The 21,507-nt window shown below is 42.8% G+C and overlaps 1 protein-coding gene across 2 annotated transcripts; it reads left to right on the forward strand.

Moving 5' to 3' along the window:
• Nucleotides 1-205: 205 nt before the first annotated feature.
• Nucleotides 206-21,223, forward strand: golm2 (golgi membrane protein 2). 2 transcript variants are annotated; one of them, XM_017459291.3, is made up of 11 exons: nucleotides 206-1,548; nucleotides 4,558-4,665; nucleotides 8,037-8,091; nucleotides 9,131-9,233; nucleotides 9,563-9,653; nucleotides 14,751-14,868; nucleotides 15,544-15,627; nucleotides 15,892-16,248; nucleotides 16,802-16,918; nucleotides 17,388-17,555; nucleotides 20,295-21,223. In XM_017459291.3, the coding sequence occupies exons 1-11, from the start codon at nucleotides 1,339-1,341 to the stop codon at nucleotides 20,369-20,371; spliced, it is 1,488 nt and encodes a 495-aa protein (XP_017314780.1). In that variant the 5' UTR covers nucleotides 206-1,338; the 3' UTR covers nucleotides 20,372-21,223. The 2 variants fall into 2 exon arrangements, with proteins under 2 accessions (XP_017314780.1, XP_017314781.1); XM_017459292.3 differs by lacking the exon at nucleotides 17,388-17,555 and having other exon boundaries at nucleotides 207-1,548.
• The last annotated feature ends 284 nt before the right edge of the window (nucleotides 21,224-21,507 follow it).

The raw sequence follows: 21,507 nt of genomic DNA on the forward strand, positions 1-21,507 counted from the left end.
CCACGCCAGCAACAAATAAAAGTACAGTCTGGCACCTTTATTTCTTTGAGAAACCACTTGCCTAGAGAACATACTCTTCTTCAGTATTACATTACTAATACAAAATCCCGCCTCCATAATTGTGTCCGTCCAATCATGTATCACAGAGCTTCAGGACTATCCAGTCAGAGGCGTCCAGCTATCAGAGTCGTGCTTTCTGATTGGACGGCGCACTTGTCGGTCTGCGTCGCATTCTGGACAGGACGACCTTTTTCACTGCTTCTGACGGATTTCGTTAAAGCGACTTGAAAACAAAATCGTTTTGTTGCGTTGGAAAAGGCGATAAAGACGCGTCTAGAGAGTTTAATTGTCATTTTAGGGAGTAATTCCGTGCCTCTGTGTTTGGAATTAGTGTTTAGTTTGGTTGTGTTTTATGGAGCTAGTCACGTCAGCTAGCTTGTGTTGGAATTAGCTGCAGGTTTGGCGTTGGCTAGCAACGCTAATTATCTAGCAGCACGTAGCTGTTTATTATTGTTGTTGTTGTTTACTGCGTGCATTTCGAATCGTATTTGATTTGTATTTATGTTAAGCACATTTTAAGTGTCTAACACTAAGGACAATGCTAACGCTAACGCCAATGCTAGGTGCCCCGTTGGCACAGAATAGGACTGAGCTAGTCATTTTGTGCACAATTCTTGAATAATCAGAAATAATTTAAATTACACACACACAAAAACAAAACAACAGGTTGTTTATTTCTTGGGCAGGATTAAAGCAACATCAGTGCACGGGTTGTGTGATTCTGTAAATACCAGTGCTACTGGAATCCCATGCATCTATTCCTGCAATAATAATAATAATAATAATAATAATAATAACGGACAAGCTGGTGATCTCGGTGCTGATGCAAAGTTGGTGCATGAAAACTTTGAATGCAGAAAATGTGGGTTTAATGCATTTTAATTCACGTGTGCATTGCTGTTAAGTGTGTGTGTGTGTGTGTGTGTGTGTGTGTGTGTGTATATAGAGTAACACGCCACATAGGCAGGGTTAATGATACACGCGTTGCTGTTCATGCAAACAAGGAAATGATATAAGAGAAGGTAAGAAGAAAAAAAAACGCCAACTGTACGGAAGAGGCGTGTGCGTGTGTGTGTGTGTGTGTGTGTTCAGATCGTTTGAATGAAACACGAAAAGCATCCGTTTTACTCAAATGTGCGCTCCCCCCCCCTTCTTAGACAAGTGAGTAGCCCAGCGGCTGCAGAGTAGTAAACCGTCCAGTCTCGCGCGCGTTCTCTTTCCTTTTTTCTTCTTCTTTTACGTTTTCTTTCGGTTCGGTTCGGTTCTTTCTCTCGCGCCATGGTCGGGTTGGGAGCGAATCGTCGCGTCCCGTCCTTCGTCCTGGTCGGCATGATGGTGGTGCTGATCCTGCTGAGCTACAACTACTGGAGCGTGTCGCAGGAGCACCAGCGCGCGATTGACGAGCTGGTCGAGGTGCACGCGCAGGTGAAGCGCACCGACGCCGCGCGCACCCGCCTGGAGAAGCGGAACTCCGAGCTCATGCTGCAGGTAAGAGCCGAATGGAGCTTTATGAAGTCTCGTGAAGCTTTGTTATATGGAGCGTCATGAAGTCTCATGGAGCTTTATGTAACTCTATATGAAGCCTTAAGATGCGTCATGAACCCTCATGGAGCTTTATGTAACTCTATATGAAGCGTCATGAACCCTTCTGAAGCTTTATGTAACTCTATATGAAGCCTTAAGATGCGTCATAAACCCTTATGGCGCTTTATGTAATGCTATATGAAGCGTCATGAACCCTTCTGAAGCTTTATGTATAGTATATGACAGCTTATGAAGTGTCCTGAACCCTTCTGAAGCTTTATGTATAGTATATGACAGCTTATGAAGTGTCCTGAACCCTTATGGAGCTTTATGTATAGTATATGACAGCTTATGAAGTGTCCTGAACCCTTCTGAAGCTTTATGTATAGTATATGACAGCTTATGAAGTGTCCTGAACCCTTATGGAGCTTTATGTATAGTATATGACAGCTTATGAAGTGTCCTGAACCCTTATGGAGCTTCATGTATAGTATATGACAGCTTATGAAGTGTCCTGAACCCTTATGGAGCTTTATGTATAGTATATGACAGCTTATGAAGTGTCCTGAACCCTTATGGAGCTTTATGTATAGTATATGACAGCTTATGAAGTGTCCTGAACCCTTATGGAGCTTCATGTATAGTATATGACACCTTATGAAGTGTCCTGAACCCTTATGGAGCTTCATGTATAGTATATGACACCTTATGAAGTGTCCTGAACCCTTATGGAGCTTCATGTATAGTATATGACACCTTATGAAGTGTCCTGAACCCTTATGGAGCTTTATGTATAGTATATGACACCTTATGAAGTGTCCTGAACCCTTATGGAGCTTTATGTATAGTATATGACACCTTATGAAGTGTCCTGAACCCTTACGGAGCTTTATGTATAGTATATGACACCTTATGAAGTGTCCTGAACCCTTATGGAGCTTTATGTATAGTACATGACACCTTATGAAGTGTCCTGAACCCTTCTGAAGCTTTATGTATAGTATATGACACCTTATGAAGTGTCCTGAACCCTTATGGAGCTTTATGTATAGTATATGACACCTTATGAAGTGTCCTGAACCCTTCTGAAGCTTTATGTATAGTATATGACACCTTATGAAGTGTCCTGAACCCTTATGGAGCTTTATAAAATGTCATATAAAGCCTTATGAAATGTCATGAAGCTTTATGAGGCATCATGTGAAACCTTATGAAGTTTTTTATGAAGCATTATTTGAAGCCCTATGAAGTTACAGTGGTGCTTGAAAGTTTGTGAACCCTTTCGAAGTTTCTATATATAGAAAAAAAAAAAAGAAAAAAAAAATATATATATATATATCTGCATAAATATGATCTAAAACATCATCAGATTTTCACGCAAGTCCTGATAGTATACAAAGAGAACCCAATTAAAGAAATGAGACAAAATATTATTATACTTTATCATTTATTTATTGAGGGAAATGATCCAGTATTACATATCTGTGAGGGGTAAAAGTATGTGCACCTTTGTTTTCAGTATGTGGTGTGACCCCCTTGTGCAGTAATAACTGCAGATAAACGTTTGGGGTAACTGTTGATCAGTCCTGCACATCGGCTCGGAGGAGTTTTAGACGTTCCTCCGTACAGAACAGCTTCAGCTCTGGGATGTTGGTGGGTTTCCTCACATGACCTGCTTGTTTCAGGTTCTTCCTCAACATTTCTATTGGATTAAGGTCAGGATTTTAACTTGGCCATTCCAAAACATTCACTTTATTCTTCTTTAAACGTTCTGTAGTAGAACGACTCGTGTGTTTAGGCTCGTTATCTTGCTGCATGACCCACTTTCTCTTCAGATTCAGTTCACGGGCAGATGTCCTGATATTTTCCTTTAAAATTCGCTGGTATCATTCAGAATTCATTGCTCCATCATGTAATGTAGTGTTTTCTTTTCTCCAAACATAACCCTACTCATTTAAACCAAAAATTTAATTTGGGTCTCGTCAGTCCACAAAACATTTTTCCAAAAGCCTTCTGGCTTGTCCACGTGATCTTTAGCAAACCTCAGAAGGGCAGCGATGTTCTTTTTGGAGAGCCGTGTCTTTCAATGCGCAACATTGCTGTTCAGTGTTCTCCTGATGGTGGACTCATGAACATTAACATTAGCCAAAGTGAGAGAGGCCTTTAGATGCTTAGAAGTTACCCTGGGTTCCTTTGTAACCTCGTGGACTATTCATTCCACGTCTTACTCTCGGAGGGATCTTTGTTGGTCTCCACTCCTAGCGAGGGGAACTATGGTCTTAAATTTCCTCCATTTGTACACGATCCGTCCGACTGTGGATCGGTGCAGTCCAACCTCTTTAGAGATGGCTTTGTAAACTTTTCCAGCCTGATTAGCTTCAACAACTCTCTTTCTGAGGTCCTCGCAAATCTCCTTTTTTCGTGCCACGATACACTTCCACAAACACGTGTCGTGTAGATCAGACTCCGACAGATCCCTGTTCTTTAAATAAAACAGGACGCTCGCTCACTCACACCTGATCATCATCCCATCGACGGAAAACACCCGACTCTAATTTCACCTTCAAACTGACCGCTAATCCTAGACGTTCACATCCTTTCCCCACTCTCTGATATAATATTCTATCATTTTCCTCAACAAATAAATGACCAAGTGTAATATTTTTGTCTCGTTCATTGAGTTGGGTTCTCTTTGTATACTTTCAGGACTTGTGTGAAAATCCGATGATGTTTTAGATCATATTTATGCAGAAATGTAGAAAATTCTCTACAGCGCGACCGTATATTAAGCTTTAAGAAGGCTTATGAAGCTTTATAGCGAGACTATCTACGAAGTGCGTGGTTAATATGGACTTGTTTACGCTCTCGGAGATGAAGGCTACGCAATTAATGGGACTTTTCCGTCCACGTCTATCGAGACGCGGTCTGGTTGACGTGCGAGGTATTTTTAAATCATTTCGCTCCGTCCTGCAGGTGGACACGCACCGGCGTCAGATCGACCAGAAGGACGGTGACTATAGCATGCTGGAGGGCAAACTGCAGGCGCAGGACGTACTTGTGAAAAAGTGTACGGATGAAAAGGTGGGTACGCTCAGGGTTTTCTGCTCTCTCCGGCACTGTCAGCGATTTCTCACTCACTCGCATGCTTTCAGCGCACGTTAAAAAAAAAATATATATATATATGCATTGACACTTTTTTTTAGCACGCACTCAGCACGCTTTGCAGCGCGGTTCGCTTTGATCGTCGTCACTAGGCGTGGTACACAGTTTACACAAATATGCAAAGTGCACAAGTTTTGACGCCTATGCTTTATGAAGCCTTGTGAAACATCATGAAGCTTGTGGCGTGCCTTTTTAAATCAGCTTTTAGTGGTTCATAATGAACCTTTTTTTTTTTTTTATTTCTGAGAGTTTTCTACTTTATTTCTATAGTTTTGTAATATTAGGGGCGGTATCTAACTCTTTCATAAATTCATAATTATTCATAAAATATTATTAAATTAGAGATGGTTCGATATCGCATCCCCCGCTCCCTCTGATACCGATACTGAGACCTCGAGTATCAGCTGATCTTGAAACTCCGTCAAATTTCCGTAAAAGCCAGCAATCTTCGACACGTTCTCGCCTCGGCGCAGTCGTAAACGGCAAATACGCAAAGCGGCCATCAAAGCAAACGTAGAACCGAGACTTCTCATTAAATAGCTACTATTTCCGGAAATCCGTACTTGTTCGATTTTCTTCGCGTACAGCGGTTCTATCGGCGATCCCGCTCATGGAGATTCTTGCGCCGTTGCTCTGCGGCTTGCGTGGAGAACGTGACCAAACGTGATCGCAGAACACGACCAGATCGCTGTTATTTCATGTCGTCCGGTGATCATCGCGCTACAGCGTACACCAGGCGTGTGTCACGTGGTGTCGCGTGATGCTGGAATCTGAGCGGCGCTTGTTTAATTGTTGGCACCCACGTCCACACCCGTGTTATTTACTCCTCCTGAAATGCTGGTTAATCTCTCTCTTTGTCGTTTGAAATTTTTTTGACTTTTTCTCATTTAGGATCGTGAATATTTCTTCTTATGGCGGTTCATTTGAAAACGAAAAGCATTCCTGGAAATAAGCGCGCTTAGAACACTTCGGCGAGAGTTCTTGAAGGTTTGAACTTCTGATCTGATGCCGAAGAAACAAATAAACGCCGAAAACGCACAATCACGGATGTTTGCTCAAGGGTGTGTGTTGTGTGCTTAACAAACTCCATCTTGATACATCAAGCAGCTCTCTGGAGATTTTTTTTTCCCCCTTAGGAATTGTCCAGATTAAACGTAGGGTTAAATAAAGGATCATTTTACAGTCCCCTCTGAAACTGTTGGACCGGCAAGGCCGATACATTTCTTTTTGCTGTAGACTGAAGACATTTTGGTTTGGGATCAAAAGACGAATATGAAGAGAAGGGAGAGTAGAATTTCATCTTTTATTTCCTGGTATTCATATGTAAGCGTGTGAAACGACACAGAACATGGCACATTTTGTATCAGACCAGCCAATTTATAGGGTTATTATAATTCACAAAAGAATTTACCACAAAAGTTCTGGAACAAGACGAACCTCTACCAAAGTGCTGGAAAGTCCAAAGTGTGGAGAAAGAAAGGATCTGCTCACGATCCAGAACATACGAGCTGATCTGTGGAACATGGTGGAGGTAGCGTCATGGCTCGGGCTTGCACGGCCGCTTCTGGAACATTCTCACTGATCTTTATTTACGATGAACTCCTCAATCATCAACGTGTGTTCTTTTAACACACGTCGAAAGCTGAAATCCTAAACTCTCGTCTCATCTCCATCTTTTAATCTCAAACCCAAATGTCTTCAGCGTACAGCACAAACTAACGAGTCGGCCTCGCCGTTCCAGTAGTTTCGGACTGGACTCTCTTTGCATTTTCAGTCTGGGTCCTGTCATTCCAGCAGAGTATTTCATCGCCAGATGGCTTTTCAGGTTTCCTTTAAAGGTGCTTGGCCCTGGGACCGCCCACATTTTTGCTCTCTCCAGCAGCATCAAACCGTCAACAATACCTAAACCTGTTTTGAGGCACGTCAGAGACTGGTAAAGGGCAAAAATGGGGCGTGTCCGGTTAGGACTGGTTTGGGGAAACTGATAGCAGCCTCACGAGTAGTGTATTAGCGATATTTAATATAAACATGCAGCGGTTTTATTTAGATCTATTCCGAGGGAGAAATCACCACGCACATTGCTTCAATAATTGTCTAAATATCACGTGACTAAGTGCTAAAATACAACAAGGACACTTGGTATAAAAGCAGAGACTCCTGATTATTTGCTTCTGTAAGGAATAAAACTGTTCCCACCATGAAGTCGATTATTTTTCCCATAACAGCCCGTCCCACCGTCTTTTATTCCTTTTATACCTCCGCAGTATTACAACGACGAACATTTTAAGTATATACTTATTAACGAATGACACGTTTGTACTTTTTATCCACTCGTACCTCAATTTAATATCATGGACCGTAGGCTTTCCAGCGCCTGGAACGTTCAAGTCCATCTGAAGGAGCTGTTACTATGGAAACGCCAACGTATTAGAACGAGCGCATTAGTATTAAGTTAAACCTGCACTACTGTTAATTAATCACCCCTCACCTCAACCTACTTTCTTTATTTATTTATTTATCCATCTATCTATTTATTTATTTATTTTATTACTGCTTTTTTTTTTTTAATTTAATTTTTTTTTTATAACTTTTCAAATTTATGATTCAGTTATGATAACGGTAGTGTTTATATTTTTGATAAATGTAATAAAATTGTAAAACAGTTAATATAGTTCTATATTTGATTTTTTTATTTTTTTATTTTTTTATTTTTTTATTCCATATGTAGTTCTGGTAGTTATTTGGTCAACAGAGAATAAAACAGCAACAACAAAAAAATAAACTACACATCAGAAAATGATGCACATCATTATAATTATTTGTGAAAAGGCATTACAGTTAGTAGCACTGTTTATAAAGCATTCATAATTTGTTCAAAGAATTCATTATAAGTAGCGCTTCTAACCCGACGTATCGCCATTATGTCTTCTCATCATGCAGGGGGGGTTGGTGATGTCACGTGTTATGAGCACTGCTTATTTATAACGCCTCATGTTAGATCTGTAATGTTTAATAAAGGTAGCTGTAGAGTGTTCTATAATATACATTTCTATAAATAATGATAGCAATGTGTATAATGCCTTAGGAATGTCCAGTCAGATTTGAGGAATCACCAGCGCTGTGGAATTCAGTTATATAAATATCATCGATTATTTTTGTCGTCACGTTGTGAAGGTTAGAGGTTGTTCTGTTCAGAAGGTACATGCGTTTTTTTGTCGTTGTTGTTGTTTTTTTTTAAACGAGTCGTAAGGACGTTTAAGAGCTGAAAGCCGCCCTGTCGTGTTTTACAGATGAGGCTGCAGAGTGAACTTGCACAAAAGACCACCGATATTAACCGCCTGAAAGGTAAGACACGAGTAAGAACAAAGAAAAAGAAAGATGAGAGGTTTCAGGAAGCTGTTCGAATGAAGTTTCAATCATACGTACTCGCCGTCCGCTTTATTAGGAACTCCCGTACACCAGCACAGCAGTCTAGCACAACTGTGTAGTTTGGGTGAGTCTGTCCCCATGATACTTTAGCCCAGATGCCTATTCTTGGCTGAAAGCAGCAGAACCTGGTGTGATCTTCTGCTTCTGTAGCCCCTCCACCTCAAGGTTCGATGTTTCGTGCTTGCCGAGATGCTTTTCAGCTCACCACGGTCGTAAAGAGTGATTACTCGAGTTACTGTGTCCTTCCTGGCAGCTCGAAACAGTCCGACCTCTCGAGGCGTTTCCACCCACAGATTGCCGCTCACGCTGCGTTTCTCTGTGTAAACTCTAGAGCAGGGGCGTCCAGTCTTATCCGGAAACGGACGGTATGGGTGCAGGTTTTCCTTCCAACCAAGCAGGAGCCACACCCGAGTCGAAAAATTTAACGATGGGTTTTATCGTGCGTCGGCCGATTTACATAACGGCATGAACGTACAGGTGTTCCTAATAATGTGGACGTTGAGTGTATAAATGAAATGGCATTCTTATTATTATTATTATTATTATTATTATTATTATCGACTGCTGTGACCGTTTGGCATCTCAAATACTTGACTGAACACACATCAGTGTAATAATAAAGAATAAACACTGAGATTTTATTTACGTTTCTTCCACGGAACTATTAAACGCATTTTTAATTTGTTTATCTACTTGCTTGATATGCAATTTTTTTATATAGATATTTTATGCAAAGTACAGTTCTATTGCAATTAATTTAGTTTAATATTCTTGCATATTTTTGCATGTTTAATCAGTTTGATTAATTAAATAAAATCTTTTCATGTCGCAGAACATTAATGTTGGATCGTACATTTGTCTAATTTCTTTCTCTGCGTTCTTCCATAAAGCAGTTTGTGACGTGTGTGTGTGTGTGTGTGTGTGTGTGTGTGTGTGTGTGTGTGTGTGTGTACAGAGCAGGTGAAGGAGATGAGGGATGAGCTTATTAGGCAGGAGGAGCAGCTGAGGGAGGTGAAGAAGAACAACACTAACCTTGAGAGGAAGATGGAGTATGAGAGGTGAGTGGAGTGGGAGAACATGATTTTTTTTTTTTAAATGTAATAACGAATTCACACACCTTTACCCTGCTTAAAAGTTTATCCCCCCCCCTCCTAAATCTCAGTCTGTGTCTGCATACAATGAAAATGTAAAAACACAGATGCATATAGTAAATGGTTACTTACGTTAGCTTTATAAGATGCAGCTTTTTATTTCTTAATGAACAAGCTCCTGTCTCCAGTGCTCTGTGTGTGTGTGTGTGTGTGTGTGTGTGTGTGTGTTTGTGTTTGTGTTTTTCCTGCAATGAGTGTTTACTCAATGTACGGTAAATTTTGTGTGTGTACCGTAGCCTGCAGTGTGGCCGTCAGATAGCGCAGCTTAAAGACGAGTACGAGGAGAGCAAGAAGCTTCTGGAAGAGAAAGCTACCAAATTAAAAAAGGTAAAAACACACGCATCCCATATCTCTGTCGTGAACTCGTATTTCAGTCGGTGTGGACGCTTCAGACGTCTTTACCGACCTGCTGGAGAAACCAAAGGGTTGTTAATGTGAGAACGAACACCATTTGTTGGACAAGTTGTGATAATGGCGGTTTTGCTTGTAACTTGATTTATATTCATTTTAGCAACACTGAATATCTCGCAGTGCCAGTCAGGTTTATTGTTACAATGTACGGACTTTCAGCTGTTTGATTCGAACAAATCGAACGACGGTAATTGAAGTAGTTTGGCACGACGAACGCTTCAAGCGGTTTCGCCAAATTCAACTGAAAATGCAACGTATAATGACTTCTCCAGTTACGTAATGATTCAACCCCCTGAATAGAATCCCTCACAACAGCACAAATATGCAGAACAGGTGTCGGCTCGAGCACAATCGAGGGCGTGATTAGTTGCACCAGGTGTACATGAAATACCTGTACTGGCTAGGGGCAGAAACACACATTATTTGTGTAAGACTTGGTTGCAGAAGTCATTTTGAAGGTTCTACAGGGCCATCACAGACACGTGACTTGAACCGCATGGAAAATCTCTGGTGGGATTTGAAGAAGGCGGGTGCAGCACGCAAAGCCAAGAATATTACTGAACTGGAGGCCATTGCTCATAAGACATGGGCTAAGATTCCTCAGGAACGCTGCCAGAAGCTGGTGAGCCATCATCCCATGTAGCTCGTTCCTCTGTTTCCTGGGAAACGTTTGCACAATTTTAGCACCGACATAAAGTACAAGACATACAGGAACCTCCATCCTCCAAAGGTAGACTGGTCCAGGTTAAAACTGATACCCAGATTTGGTAAATGCAGTCAGCAAGCAACAGAAAATGCCTTTCTTTTGCCTTTGACATAAATGGCGCTTGTAGCGTCACACCCTGAGAAGGTATGGCTCCCGATAAGTGCCAGGATCTGATGACGCCTTAGCGAAGTCAATGATCCTTGTTTTGTTGCCAACCCCCGTGGAAAAAATACAACCTACGTGGTAAATCTGGCTGCGGACTTGAAGCAATCACTGCCACGTCAGTGTCGGGGTTCTTGACGACTACAGTTTGATGTTCCTGTGCAGCATGTTGTGCATGTAAAAACACCCTGGTCTTCAACAGATCTTCAACAGCATTGAGAGTTTGTAAACCCTCCGTTACAGTCACGCAGTGACTCCGGTCTCCGTGTGCCACGTACAAGCTTAACGTACGTACACAACGTAGAGGAATTCTGCCAGTTCCCCTTTGTTTGTTCCCCCGTTGTGTTGGGAAAGCTTGACTGTGTACCGCAGTACGGTCTCGGCGAGCTCTCCGAACGTACTTTGCATGGACCGAACGGCTTGAACGACTACCATGCCGTCGAAGAGAATAGCTCCATCTGACGGAACTCTGTCAACTGAACAGTCAACCTTTTGGTTTCTAATAAATCCATAAGAGCTGATTTTGTTTGTTTTACCAAGTGAACCATCAGCACTGGATAAAGGATATGACACGGTTCCCAAGGAGTAGGACAGAATTGCCCACAGGTCTGTCGTTTTACTTTGACCTCTGACGAGTAGTCTGGAGAACCGATTCTTGTCGGCGCGCAGAATCACTTCCTTGCCTGCTGCAGATTTCTTCTTTGTTTTTGCTTGGTCACTGGAGGTCTTTTGATGGGAGCAGATAAGTCAACCGATGGTGATAACAGCCTTCGCTTCGTGAACCCTCTGACGGCGTTTTCCCCCTTTTCCGGAGCTGCGAGCAAATCCTTCGTGATTTCTTCAGCTGCGACTGTCCCAGAGCTACGACACGATGCCGTCTTGGTGTGCGTCAAAAGGATTCAGTATGGAATCTAGGATGGAAATTGTTCTCGTCAGCTCGAATTCGTGCGCCGTCAAGGTCTTTTTCGTTGCCTCATATCAGGAGATCTACCTGCCGTTGCCTCACATTGTCCTGCTATGGCAGGCCTTTCATGTTGCGCCAACATCCAGCGATATACTGCAGCTCGATTCTGTGTTAAACCTGTCCAACCACCCTTTGTCTTGGAATTGGTTGCATGTTGGCTCACTGGCCTGTTCACAAGCAATCAAGGCAAATCCATGGATACGGACATCGGACAGTCCACTAGCCTTTAACACTGACGACCACTCCGTTGACGGATCCTGGGGCGACAACTTCGGCCTCGGTGACTATGACTTGCAGTCCTGTATCTCCGAACCGTTTTTCCTGGAATGCCCAGGTAGGACATGCATGTGTGAAACTGCTGAGTAAAGTCATCGTTTTTCCAGTGGATTTGCTGAGCTTTGGCATACATAACCTGTCCAGAAACTAACATTATATGGTCCAGTACTAGCCGATCAGCACTCGTGTTTACTGTTGTCGTCTGTCGGTGAAGCCTCGGTGACGGGAAGATAATACAGTGCTGACTTTTGCAGAGTGCCATCACCTTGAAGCAGTGTATGGAAACCTGTCCAGCTTGGGATTTTGCATCCTTCAGCATCTTTACAAAGATATGCCGGTTCAGTTTGTGCAGCAGACGCGGTGTTCGGTTTGAATGTATCCGCATGTACTTGGATACATTCGTGATGATACAAGTTCTGTGGTCCTTGTCTTTTAGACCGATGGTATTGTTCTATGCGAGGGGCTGCTTTGAATGAGGAAACACCCTTCTGTGGTGGTTGTCTGTCTGTTTTGTCGTCGAGACAGGTTCAACTACAGAACTTTGCAGCATAATCCCATTTGTGTGGTGTGTTACAGTAGTTCCACGACGTGACGGTGTCTCCTCTCCAGAGTCAATATTGTCCTACACAAGTATAATAGGAACTTTCTTTGGAGAATCACGTTGGTATTTTGTCTCTGCTCTCTACTAGTTGAACTTGGGCAAGGCTCGTGTCTAGACCAGGGGTGTCCAATCTTATCCTCAAAGGGCCGGTGCGGGTGCAGGTTTTCATTCCAACCGAGCAGAAACGTCACCTGGTTCCACCTGTTTATTCAGTTGAGCTTGGCTTTCAGTAGACACGTGTGTGGCTTCTGCTTGGTCGGAATGAAAACCTGTAACCACGCCGGCCCTTTCCGGATAAGTTCGGACACCCCTGGTCTAGACTGACCACTGTGTCCTATGATGCACTGGGAGAGTCACATTGAAGCATCTTTAATATCAGTGCCGCACTATAGGGTGTCCTCTGTAGTATCGATAAAGTTTGACCATTGAAGTCGGTCTTCGCGGACCGGCTGTTGTACTCGGCGTGTGTTCAGTCACTTTGGCTGGTCACCTCAGCTGACTCTCGGGTTTCTGTACCTGATGGATGAGGTAGCCTGTCCGTATATCAGCTTATCCGCATACAGCGTCTCAACAAAAACCGTCTCACAGATGTTGCGCTTGTTGGGAGTGAAACACCAGCTGGGGGAAAATCACGGTTCAACCTCCTCTTCAATTCATCCTGCCTGAAACCTAGAGATGCAGTGAACGGTATGTTCTTTCCAAAGCTGCCAAAGAAACTCATGGTATTTAAATTACCCGTAGTTCGAAGCGTCAAGATCTTTTATGTTCTTTCACGGGATTTAAAACGATCCTTCTTAGCTGCGTCAGAAGACCTCGTAGCTGGCATCGAAGGTTGGCTCATTTCTGAAAAGGAAACGCATTAAAAAACGGAAAAGATGTATTATTTTATGTGCCGTAACTGTTTCACAATCGACCAAGCGATTTGAGAAGATTCGGTAATAAATTATTTCTAGTTTCTTCCCGAACCGCTGCACATTGAGGTTGAATTACATATTGAATTACTGTGCCAAGAGTTGTGTAGTCACGACCGTCGTGTTTACGGACAAACCGACAATATACAGACTGTATTTTATAGATGTAGGTCAATGCTTTTACTTTCGAAAAAAGCCTCGTCACTCGCCGTTAAAATACGATTCCGCGAGGAAGGAACTATTGCTGACTTTTTAAAAAATAATAATTAATTAAATCGCAGGATTTCACATGGAGCGCTTTTTATTTTCTCGCTCAATACCAATAGATTGATTTTGTATTGGAATGAAAATAATTTAGTGCCCCGTATATACAGGAACGGGATTAAACGAGAAACGGCTTCACCTGACGGCCGGTGAATGACGGCAAAGCACTCGGACGTGAACAGGTCAGGACTGAAAATCACTATGGCTCTAATAAATAGGCGGAATATTTATCGTATTGCGTTTCAGATGAAGCGAATGAAACGGATCCGTGTGAGGGTTTCCACGGACGTTATTTCGCAACAATACCCCGCCGCTAAAAATGTTAAGAGTCGAGATATCGGCATTTTTAAAATATATACGCTCGCGCGTCATTTTCCGGCTGTTTATCAAAGCGCGTACGCTTGGTGTTCCACTGTGACACCCGATGCCTAACCGGTTTTTGGTGTCGGGCGAGTTTTTGAGACGCCATTTTGGATAAACACTGTTTGAAGTGCAGGGTAAAGCACTTCCTGGTAACGCCTGGTCTTAAAGTAGTGAAAGTCGAGGAGACATTACAAATGTTCCTGTAACTAAAATGATCCTGATAAGGGTTCTGAGCTTGTTGGAAGAGTTCACACAGTAGAAACGAGCGCATGTGCGATCGACGTTGCTGTCGTGATGTCGAGATGCACGTCCTGAGATATTTCTTTACCACCGAGCGACTGTTACCCTTTATACCGATAAGTCATTGTGCCAGGGTGGAGCGATACGATTATAATATCGATACGGTGATCAATCATGTCATAATACATTGATCAGATAGCCTTGATGTTTTTGTTTAGTAAACATGCAGATAAAATATCTGATCATCTGTCTTTACTGGGAGCTTATCAGCAAACTGATGTGTCGTGATACATATCCGAGAAATGTCTTTGTGTGTCATGATGTCATATTACAATCATATCACCCACGTCTACATTCAACCATGGGACTGTTTAATAGTTCAAATAAAAAAAGCAGATTAACGTGCAGGGGTTTTTATTTACTTATTTATTTATTTATTTATTTATTTAGCTAGAGAACATTTCTGATGTTATTGTAAGTTAATATTTAAGTCATAATTTCACTTTTCCTCTTCTCCCACCTGTAGGAAACGGTGGACGCGCGTAAAGCCGGCACGGTGGTCACTCAGGCTGAGCGCGGTACAGAGGCTGCAGGAGCGCACCACCTAGTGGCCGGACAGCGTCATGACAACCCTGATATAAAAGGTAGAGCTGTGCGTGCTGCTCTAGAGGTCTTTCTCCCCACCTGCTGTTATAGTCGCATGAAAATAGAAAAGAAACGTTACAATCATACAGTAAGCAATGCTATATTTTACTTAATCTATATTCTGAATTTCTAAGTATTTCTCTTGCGCTGTCAATTCAGTTCGAATGAGCTTTATTGGTATGATGTGCACAGTGTATTGCCAAAGCATCGTTTAGGGCCAAGAATTAAATCTGAGCAGGGAACGAATGATGAGATGAACAAGTGAAGAAAAACAAACCAGACAAAAAGTACAGTCCAAAAAAAGCACATGTGGGTTCATGAGTGCATCTCTCTCTCTCTCGCTCCCATTCTCCCTCTTTTTCTTTCCCCATCTCTTTCCCTTCCTCTCTCTCTGTTTCTGTCACTTGCTCCCTCCTGTGTTCCTGTCTCTGTCTTTCTTGCTCTCTCTCAATCTCTCTCTGTCTGCCTTTACTGTCTGTATCTCTTTCTCTCTCTCAACTCTTGCTCCCTCCTGTCTCTCTCTTTCTCCAACCATGTCCATTTTTTCCTGTCTATGTTTCTTTGTCTCTTTCTCTCTGTTGTCTGTCTCTCGCTTTCTTTTTGTCTCTCTCCCTATCTGTTTCTCATTCCTGCTTTTGCTCATGCCCCCCCCCCCCCCCCCCCCCCCCAAACAGATGATTTGGTGAAACCAGGAAGTGATGCTGGAATGCCCGGTATTGAAGACAGTGAAGTGGGAAAGGTAGAAGACATGCAGTTTGGTGAGTATGAACAACGCAGTGGAAAAAGCCGTTAGTGTCTTCATTCCAACAATTAATCCCGATAATAGTCCAGTAAAACGCACAGGATAAACTTACAACTTGATCTGAGCGACTCAAGAAAATCAGGCTCGAGAGTTTAGTAACATTGGACAGGAGGAGAGAATTATTATTATTATTATTATTATTATTATTATTTACGACAGATACAGGTACAAATAGCAAATAAACAGAGGGAATGTAAAATACTAGTTCATGTTCCCTCAGCCCTGAAAAAGCCAGCCATCACAGCGCAGAACATGGAGCCAGTGGAGCAGGACAAACAGCCTGGAGCTGGAGCTGGAGCTGGTCCTGATGCTGGTCCTGATGCTGGAGCTGATGCTGCTATTGACACTAAAGTAAGAGCAGGAGCTGGTGCTGGAGAAGGACCTGGGTTCGATGCTCCTCGTGGTCTCCCTCTGGACCGTCCCGACCTTCCGCAGGATGGAGGGGCAGCAAAAGGTCTCCCAGAAATCCAGCAGCAGGTTCCCCAGCCGGTCGTAGACAGACCTGTGGCGTTGAATGAAGGCAATAAGGCAGCGGTCCAAGCAGACGAGTTCGGAGAGCAGCAGCGCCAGATGAGAGGTGAGAAACGGGAGGCTTTTCCTTAACTGTACGCAAATGAGTTAAACAAAAAACAACCTCATACGATTAGTAAGTATCCAAACACTTAAGTACAAACAGTTCGAGGAAAATAATCCATCAAAAGAATGACTTTTCCTGAAGTGTTTTATTCCTCTTGTATCACAGCCGTTTCTAATGATTACAACCGATTTGAACTTTTTATAAATAAATGTTTAAAAAAAAAAAAAAACATCTCGAGTGCGTGGAGCGTCTGCAGCAGGAGTCTCTGTGGACGAGCGGTTACTATAGAAACGATTCGGAGTTGCGCTACTGTCAGAGCTGCTGTTTGTAGAAAATGAATCGGCACCTTCTGACCAATCAGAATCCAGAATTCATCGACTGCGGTATAAGCGTCGGGGAACTCCTCTCCAGTGTCTCCTTTCAGTTCCTGTTCAGCATTAAATAAAATAAAATATACAATAATACAATAAAATAAAGAGAAGTTTAAAGATTAACTTTAATATCGAAGTTGATTTGAATATGTAAATTGATCCGTCGGTATCCCCACATGCAGATCCTGAAAATCCGGGAGCAGCGCTGCCTCCTCCGCCGAATCCTGCTCATGTTCTGCCCAACCCCATGGACCCTCAGCGAGACGCCGCCCCCGCTGCACCACTCCGACATCGGCAGAGTGAGTATGAGCAGCTCCGTGTGTGTGTGTGTGTGTGTGTGTGTGTGTGTGTGTGTGTGTGTCACTGCAAAGACGTGTCGTCACACCATGCAGAGAAGTCTAAGGTTTTTATTATTCACAGGTGTGTGTGTTTGTGTGAGTGGGTGTAGAGCGAGTTCCTCTGGTCCTAAGTAGGAAAAGCACGATGTCAAAGCAGTTAGGACGCTGGTGTGTAGGTGCGCATGCGTGAGAGTTGCTTTCCTGCATCCCTCGTTCCATCCCGCTTTCTCTTTCCTCGTTCCTTGTTCTCCTCTTTAAAAACGAACGAGTTATTCGTTCACTCTCACGCCGTCCTCTCTCCTAATCCTGACTGACCTCTCTCTCTCTCTCTCTCTCTCTCTCTCTCTCTCTCTCTCTCTCTCTCTCGCTCTCTTTTCCTTTTTCTCTCCTTGTTGTTTCCCCCTCGTTCTTTCTTCTCCGCCCCGCTCAGGCCGCTTCTTTGACGAGAACGAGTCCCCCGTAGATCCGCAGCGCAACTCCAAGCTGGCGGACTACAACGGGGACGACGGCAACGTGGGCGAGTATGAAGCCGACAAGCAGGCCGAGCTGGCCTACAACGAGGAGGAGGACGGCGACGGCGGCGAGGAAGACGCCCAAGGTGAGCCCGGGAGAACAGCCCCGGCTGTCCCTCGCGTCGCTCTTCCTCCTCCGTCCGTCCTCTCCTGTCCCGTCCCCCTCCCTCATGTCCACCATCGCTTGTCTACTTAGTCCACGTAGTGCTTTGTTTAGAGTCACATGAAAGAGAGAGAGAGAGAGAGAGAGAGTGTGTATGTGTGTGTGTGTGTGTGTGTAAATGCATATACATTATTTCGGTGCTCTTTCAGGGGCACATTTTTTGTTTTGTTTAAAGTAAATGCACTTGGGACGTGTCCTGAAAGTAAACATTTATTTATTTGTTTGTTTGTTTGTTTGTTTGTTTATATTCAAGTTTAAGAAAGCGGTCCTGTAAACGGATTAATGCTTAAGGACGATGTTGCATTCCAACACATCTTGGAACAAAGGTGTCTGGATCACAGCGCAGCGATCAGGTTATTTAGCGTAATGCACGCGGCTGTTCGGATATCTTTTGGGTGTGTGTGTGTGCGAAGATAGCTACGACGAGAGGAAATAAAGCTCGTCTGTGTCTTTAGATTAAAATAAAAATCCCTCGAATATATTTATCAGGTTAACAGTCGGCGCTCTTTAACCAAGCGAAATGAGACGTAACGGATGGAGAAAGAAATTGATTATAGAAAACGGTACATTTAAAAAATGAATAAATAATTTTTTTTTAAAAAGAAAGAAAATAAAAACGCTTTTCCCGGTGAAACCATGATGGCTGATATTACTCACGCAGTGGGAAATTTTGCTGTGGGAACGTCGAGTATTCGTGGAGGTGGAAAAAAATAGCAGAGAGTCAGACGGTATAAGAAAGCGGGAACTCGGAATTACGGCGTTTTTCACCTCTCTGCGTTCGAGTTTGAGTATGTGGATTGATCTACAGCGAATACCTGCATCCGTACGGTATAATTCAATTAAATTCATATAAGAAGTGCTGTTGATGTTCTGAGCAGCCATGTTGACTTAAAGGGGTGGTGTGATGCTGTTTGAAGTTTTCTTTTCCTTTAGTGTGTAACGTGTCCGTCTGTGCATGTATGAGATTTGCCGACTTTTAAAGCTCATAGTCTCCTACAAAGGGATTTATTCGATCAAACAGAGATCACCGCTCCAGACCCGCCCAAAACGCCTCCATCCCAGTCCAGATGCTACTTCTGCAAACGTCTGCGTCACAATTTGAAATATCAGCATGATGCCGCCATTATTTGAAAAAAAACATTTTTTTCTAGTTCATTCATTTTTTTTAAAAACCTTTTTATGTCGTCACTTCAGGACATAAAGTTGTTTCGGTGAAGAAGACGAATTAAAACCGTCCTACGTTAACGTCGTATCTGAAAGGTAAGGGAGTTACAAGATAAAAACTTAAGCAAATAATTCAAACCACGCAACAACGTCCGCATCAGCCGCGAACGCGTCGTCTCGGACGCTCTCCGGCCGCGGATTCGTCCGTTTTTCGGTGTCTTCGCCCTCTCCCGGACGCGCTCCACATCGGGGCAGGACACATTCTCCTGTGTCTCACAGGTGCTGTACCTCACTGACTGATCCTCGATGTACACCTGTGTTGAAAGCAGCAGTGCATTGAAAAATGGTTCGATACTTAGCCAGAAATTCAGCCGAATCCCGGTCCTCGGTATCGGATTGCTGTATCGTGCACGCTGAGATGCTTCTCTGCTCACCTCTTACTGAATCCTTCCTGGCAGCTCGAACCAATCTGGACATTTTCCTCTGACCTGGCTTCTCGACAAGTCATTTCCACCCACAGAACTGTCGCTCGCAAGATGTTTTTTTGCACCATTCTGTGTAAACTCTAGAGAGGTGTGTGGGTGTGTGTGTGTGTGTGTGTGTGTGTGTGTGTGTGTGTGTGTGTGTGTGTGTGTGTGTGTGTGAAAATCCCAGATGATCAGCAGTTTCTGAAATACTCAAACCAGCCCACGTGGTACCAACAACCACGCCACAGTTAAAGCCACAGAGATCAGACTTTTTCTTCATTCTGATGTTTGATATGAACACAAGCTCGTGACCCGTATCTGCATGACCTGATGCACTGTGCTGCTGCCACGTGATTGGCTGATTTAAATAACTCCAAAAATGTCCAGGTTTACAGGTGTTCCTAATAAAGTGGATGTTACATTTATGTATATACACACTTCCGGTCAAAAGTTTGTGGACACCCGACTGAAACGTTCCTCACGATGTTAAAAAGCTTTTGATCTGAAGGTGCGAGATTAAACGTGTGAAATCGGTGTCGTAGATAAAAAAAATATAATCGTGTCGACGTGTTCGTTTCTTTCGTTAGAAAACTAACATTTTATTTACAAAAATCTTCTTTTTTTTTTTAAACGGACGACCCGGCGCGAAATATTCAGGAAAGCAGGTGATACGAGTCCGGCGTCGGCGTGAACTCCTTTAATACCGTTTTTTTTAAAAATCATCTCGGGGGAAATTCCTCAAGAAATCGGGTGAGAAAACACGTCTGCTTTGAAGATGCTGAAATACTAAATTATTTAGATTTGTCGTGGATTTTTTTTATCACGACATAATTCCCATAGTTCCATTTGGGTTACTCCAGAGTTTTGATGACTTTATTATTATTCTAAAATGTGGGAAAATAAATAAATAAATAAAAATAAAGAATGAGTGTGTCTAAACTTTTGACCGGTAGTGTGTATATACATGTTTCTCAGTGACCTGCAGTAGGTGTGTTTCATTGTTGTCCTCCTTCCCTTCTCTCATGTTCCAGACGACGAAGACCGGGATGCTCCAGGAGATCGCGGCGTGGACTACGGCAAGCGACACCAAGCCATCGACATCCTGTAGCCTCGGTCCGGAGTCTCAGATCGACACGTCATCCATATTCACACGTGCAAGATTGGATTCGTGGGGGGAAAAAAATAATAATAAAAGATAAAGGAGAATTTACTTGAACCTGCTCGTTAGCCGGAGCTGTATTTCAACGTGGCGTGGATACGGACGTTTCCGAACAACTTTTTAAGAAGCATTTGGGGTTTTTTTTTTTTTTTTTTTAAATCACTGACTTGAAATGGATTTAAAACTATGTGAAGGACGTGTAAAATGACTAATGTGCACATGTGTATATATTTAATATGTACATTAGAAAGTTGTTTTGTTCTTTTTCCTGTTAAACAGATTGTTTGTTTTTTCTCTCAAGTCTAAAGCAGGCTTTTCGACACGCGTGCCTGCTGACGAGTTTATTTTTTTGCATTTTAGTTTATTATTTACATTTTCTTTTAACGACTAATTTAAGCTGACGGTTCCCGTCGCGCTGTCGTGGCCGCGGTTCTAGTGAAAGGACCTGAACTCGCATCAGAACGAGATCATTACAGAGGATACAGTTTCTATCTTCTTTTTTTTTTTTTTCTGTTCCCCGAACGCTGACGTTTCGTTTTTCAGAAACGCTGCATGGGGAGATTTCCTCTTATCCCCCCCACATTTCTTCTTTCTTCATTCTTCCTTGCTTTGAGACACATGGACAATAAATTGTACAGGACTCTCACAAGTCATTTGAAATGAATATACAGTGACTCAACAGGTGAATTTTATTTTTTATTTTTTTGGAAGGATTTATTTAATTTTTTGCATGTGAGTAATTGGATATTAGCCTCCAGAACTACAGAAATACAAAAAGCAATACACTGTACCACAGCAGAGCGAGAGCGACACAGCTTCCTGTTTGCCTGCCAAATATGGGCGATATCGATGATTGATGTACATATTTGTGCCACCGATCCTGCTGAATTCTGTAGAAAACCTCGGTGTCCTGTAGCCCCCGGACTTCTAACTCGTGTGCTTTCCTTAAAGGAGCGAAACATAGGACGTTAGCATTCTGAATGTATTTTAATAACTACGATTGTTCTGAGTTTTTCCACGTGGATCTGGATCTTAAAACGTATATAAAACATCGTTACGTTTCTGTACGAAGTTAAACTGTTTAT

The sequence above is a fragment of the Ictalurus punctatus genome, chromosome 27, assembly GCF_001660625.3.
Source record: "Ictalurus punctatus breed USDA103 chromosome 27, Coco_2.0, whole genome shotgun sequence".
NCBI lineage: Eukaryota > Metazoa > Chordata > Actinopteri > Siluriformes > Ictaluridae > Ictalurus > Ictalurus punctatus.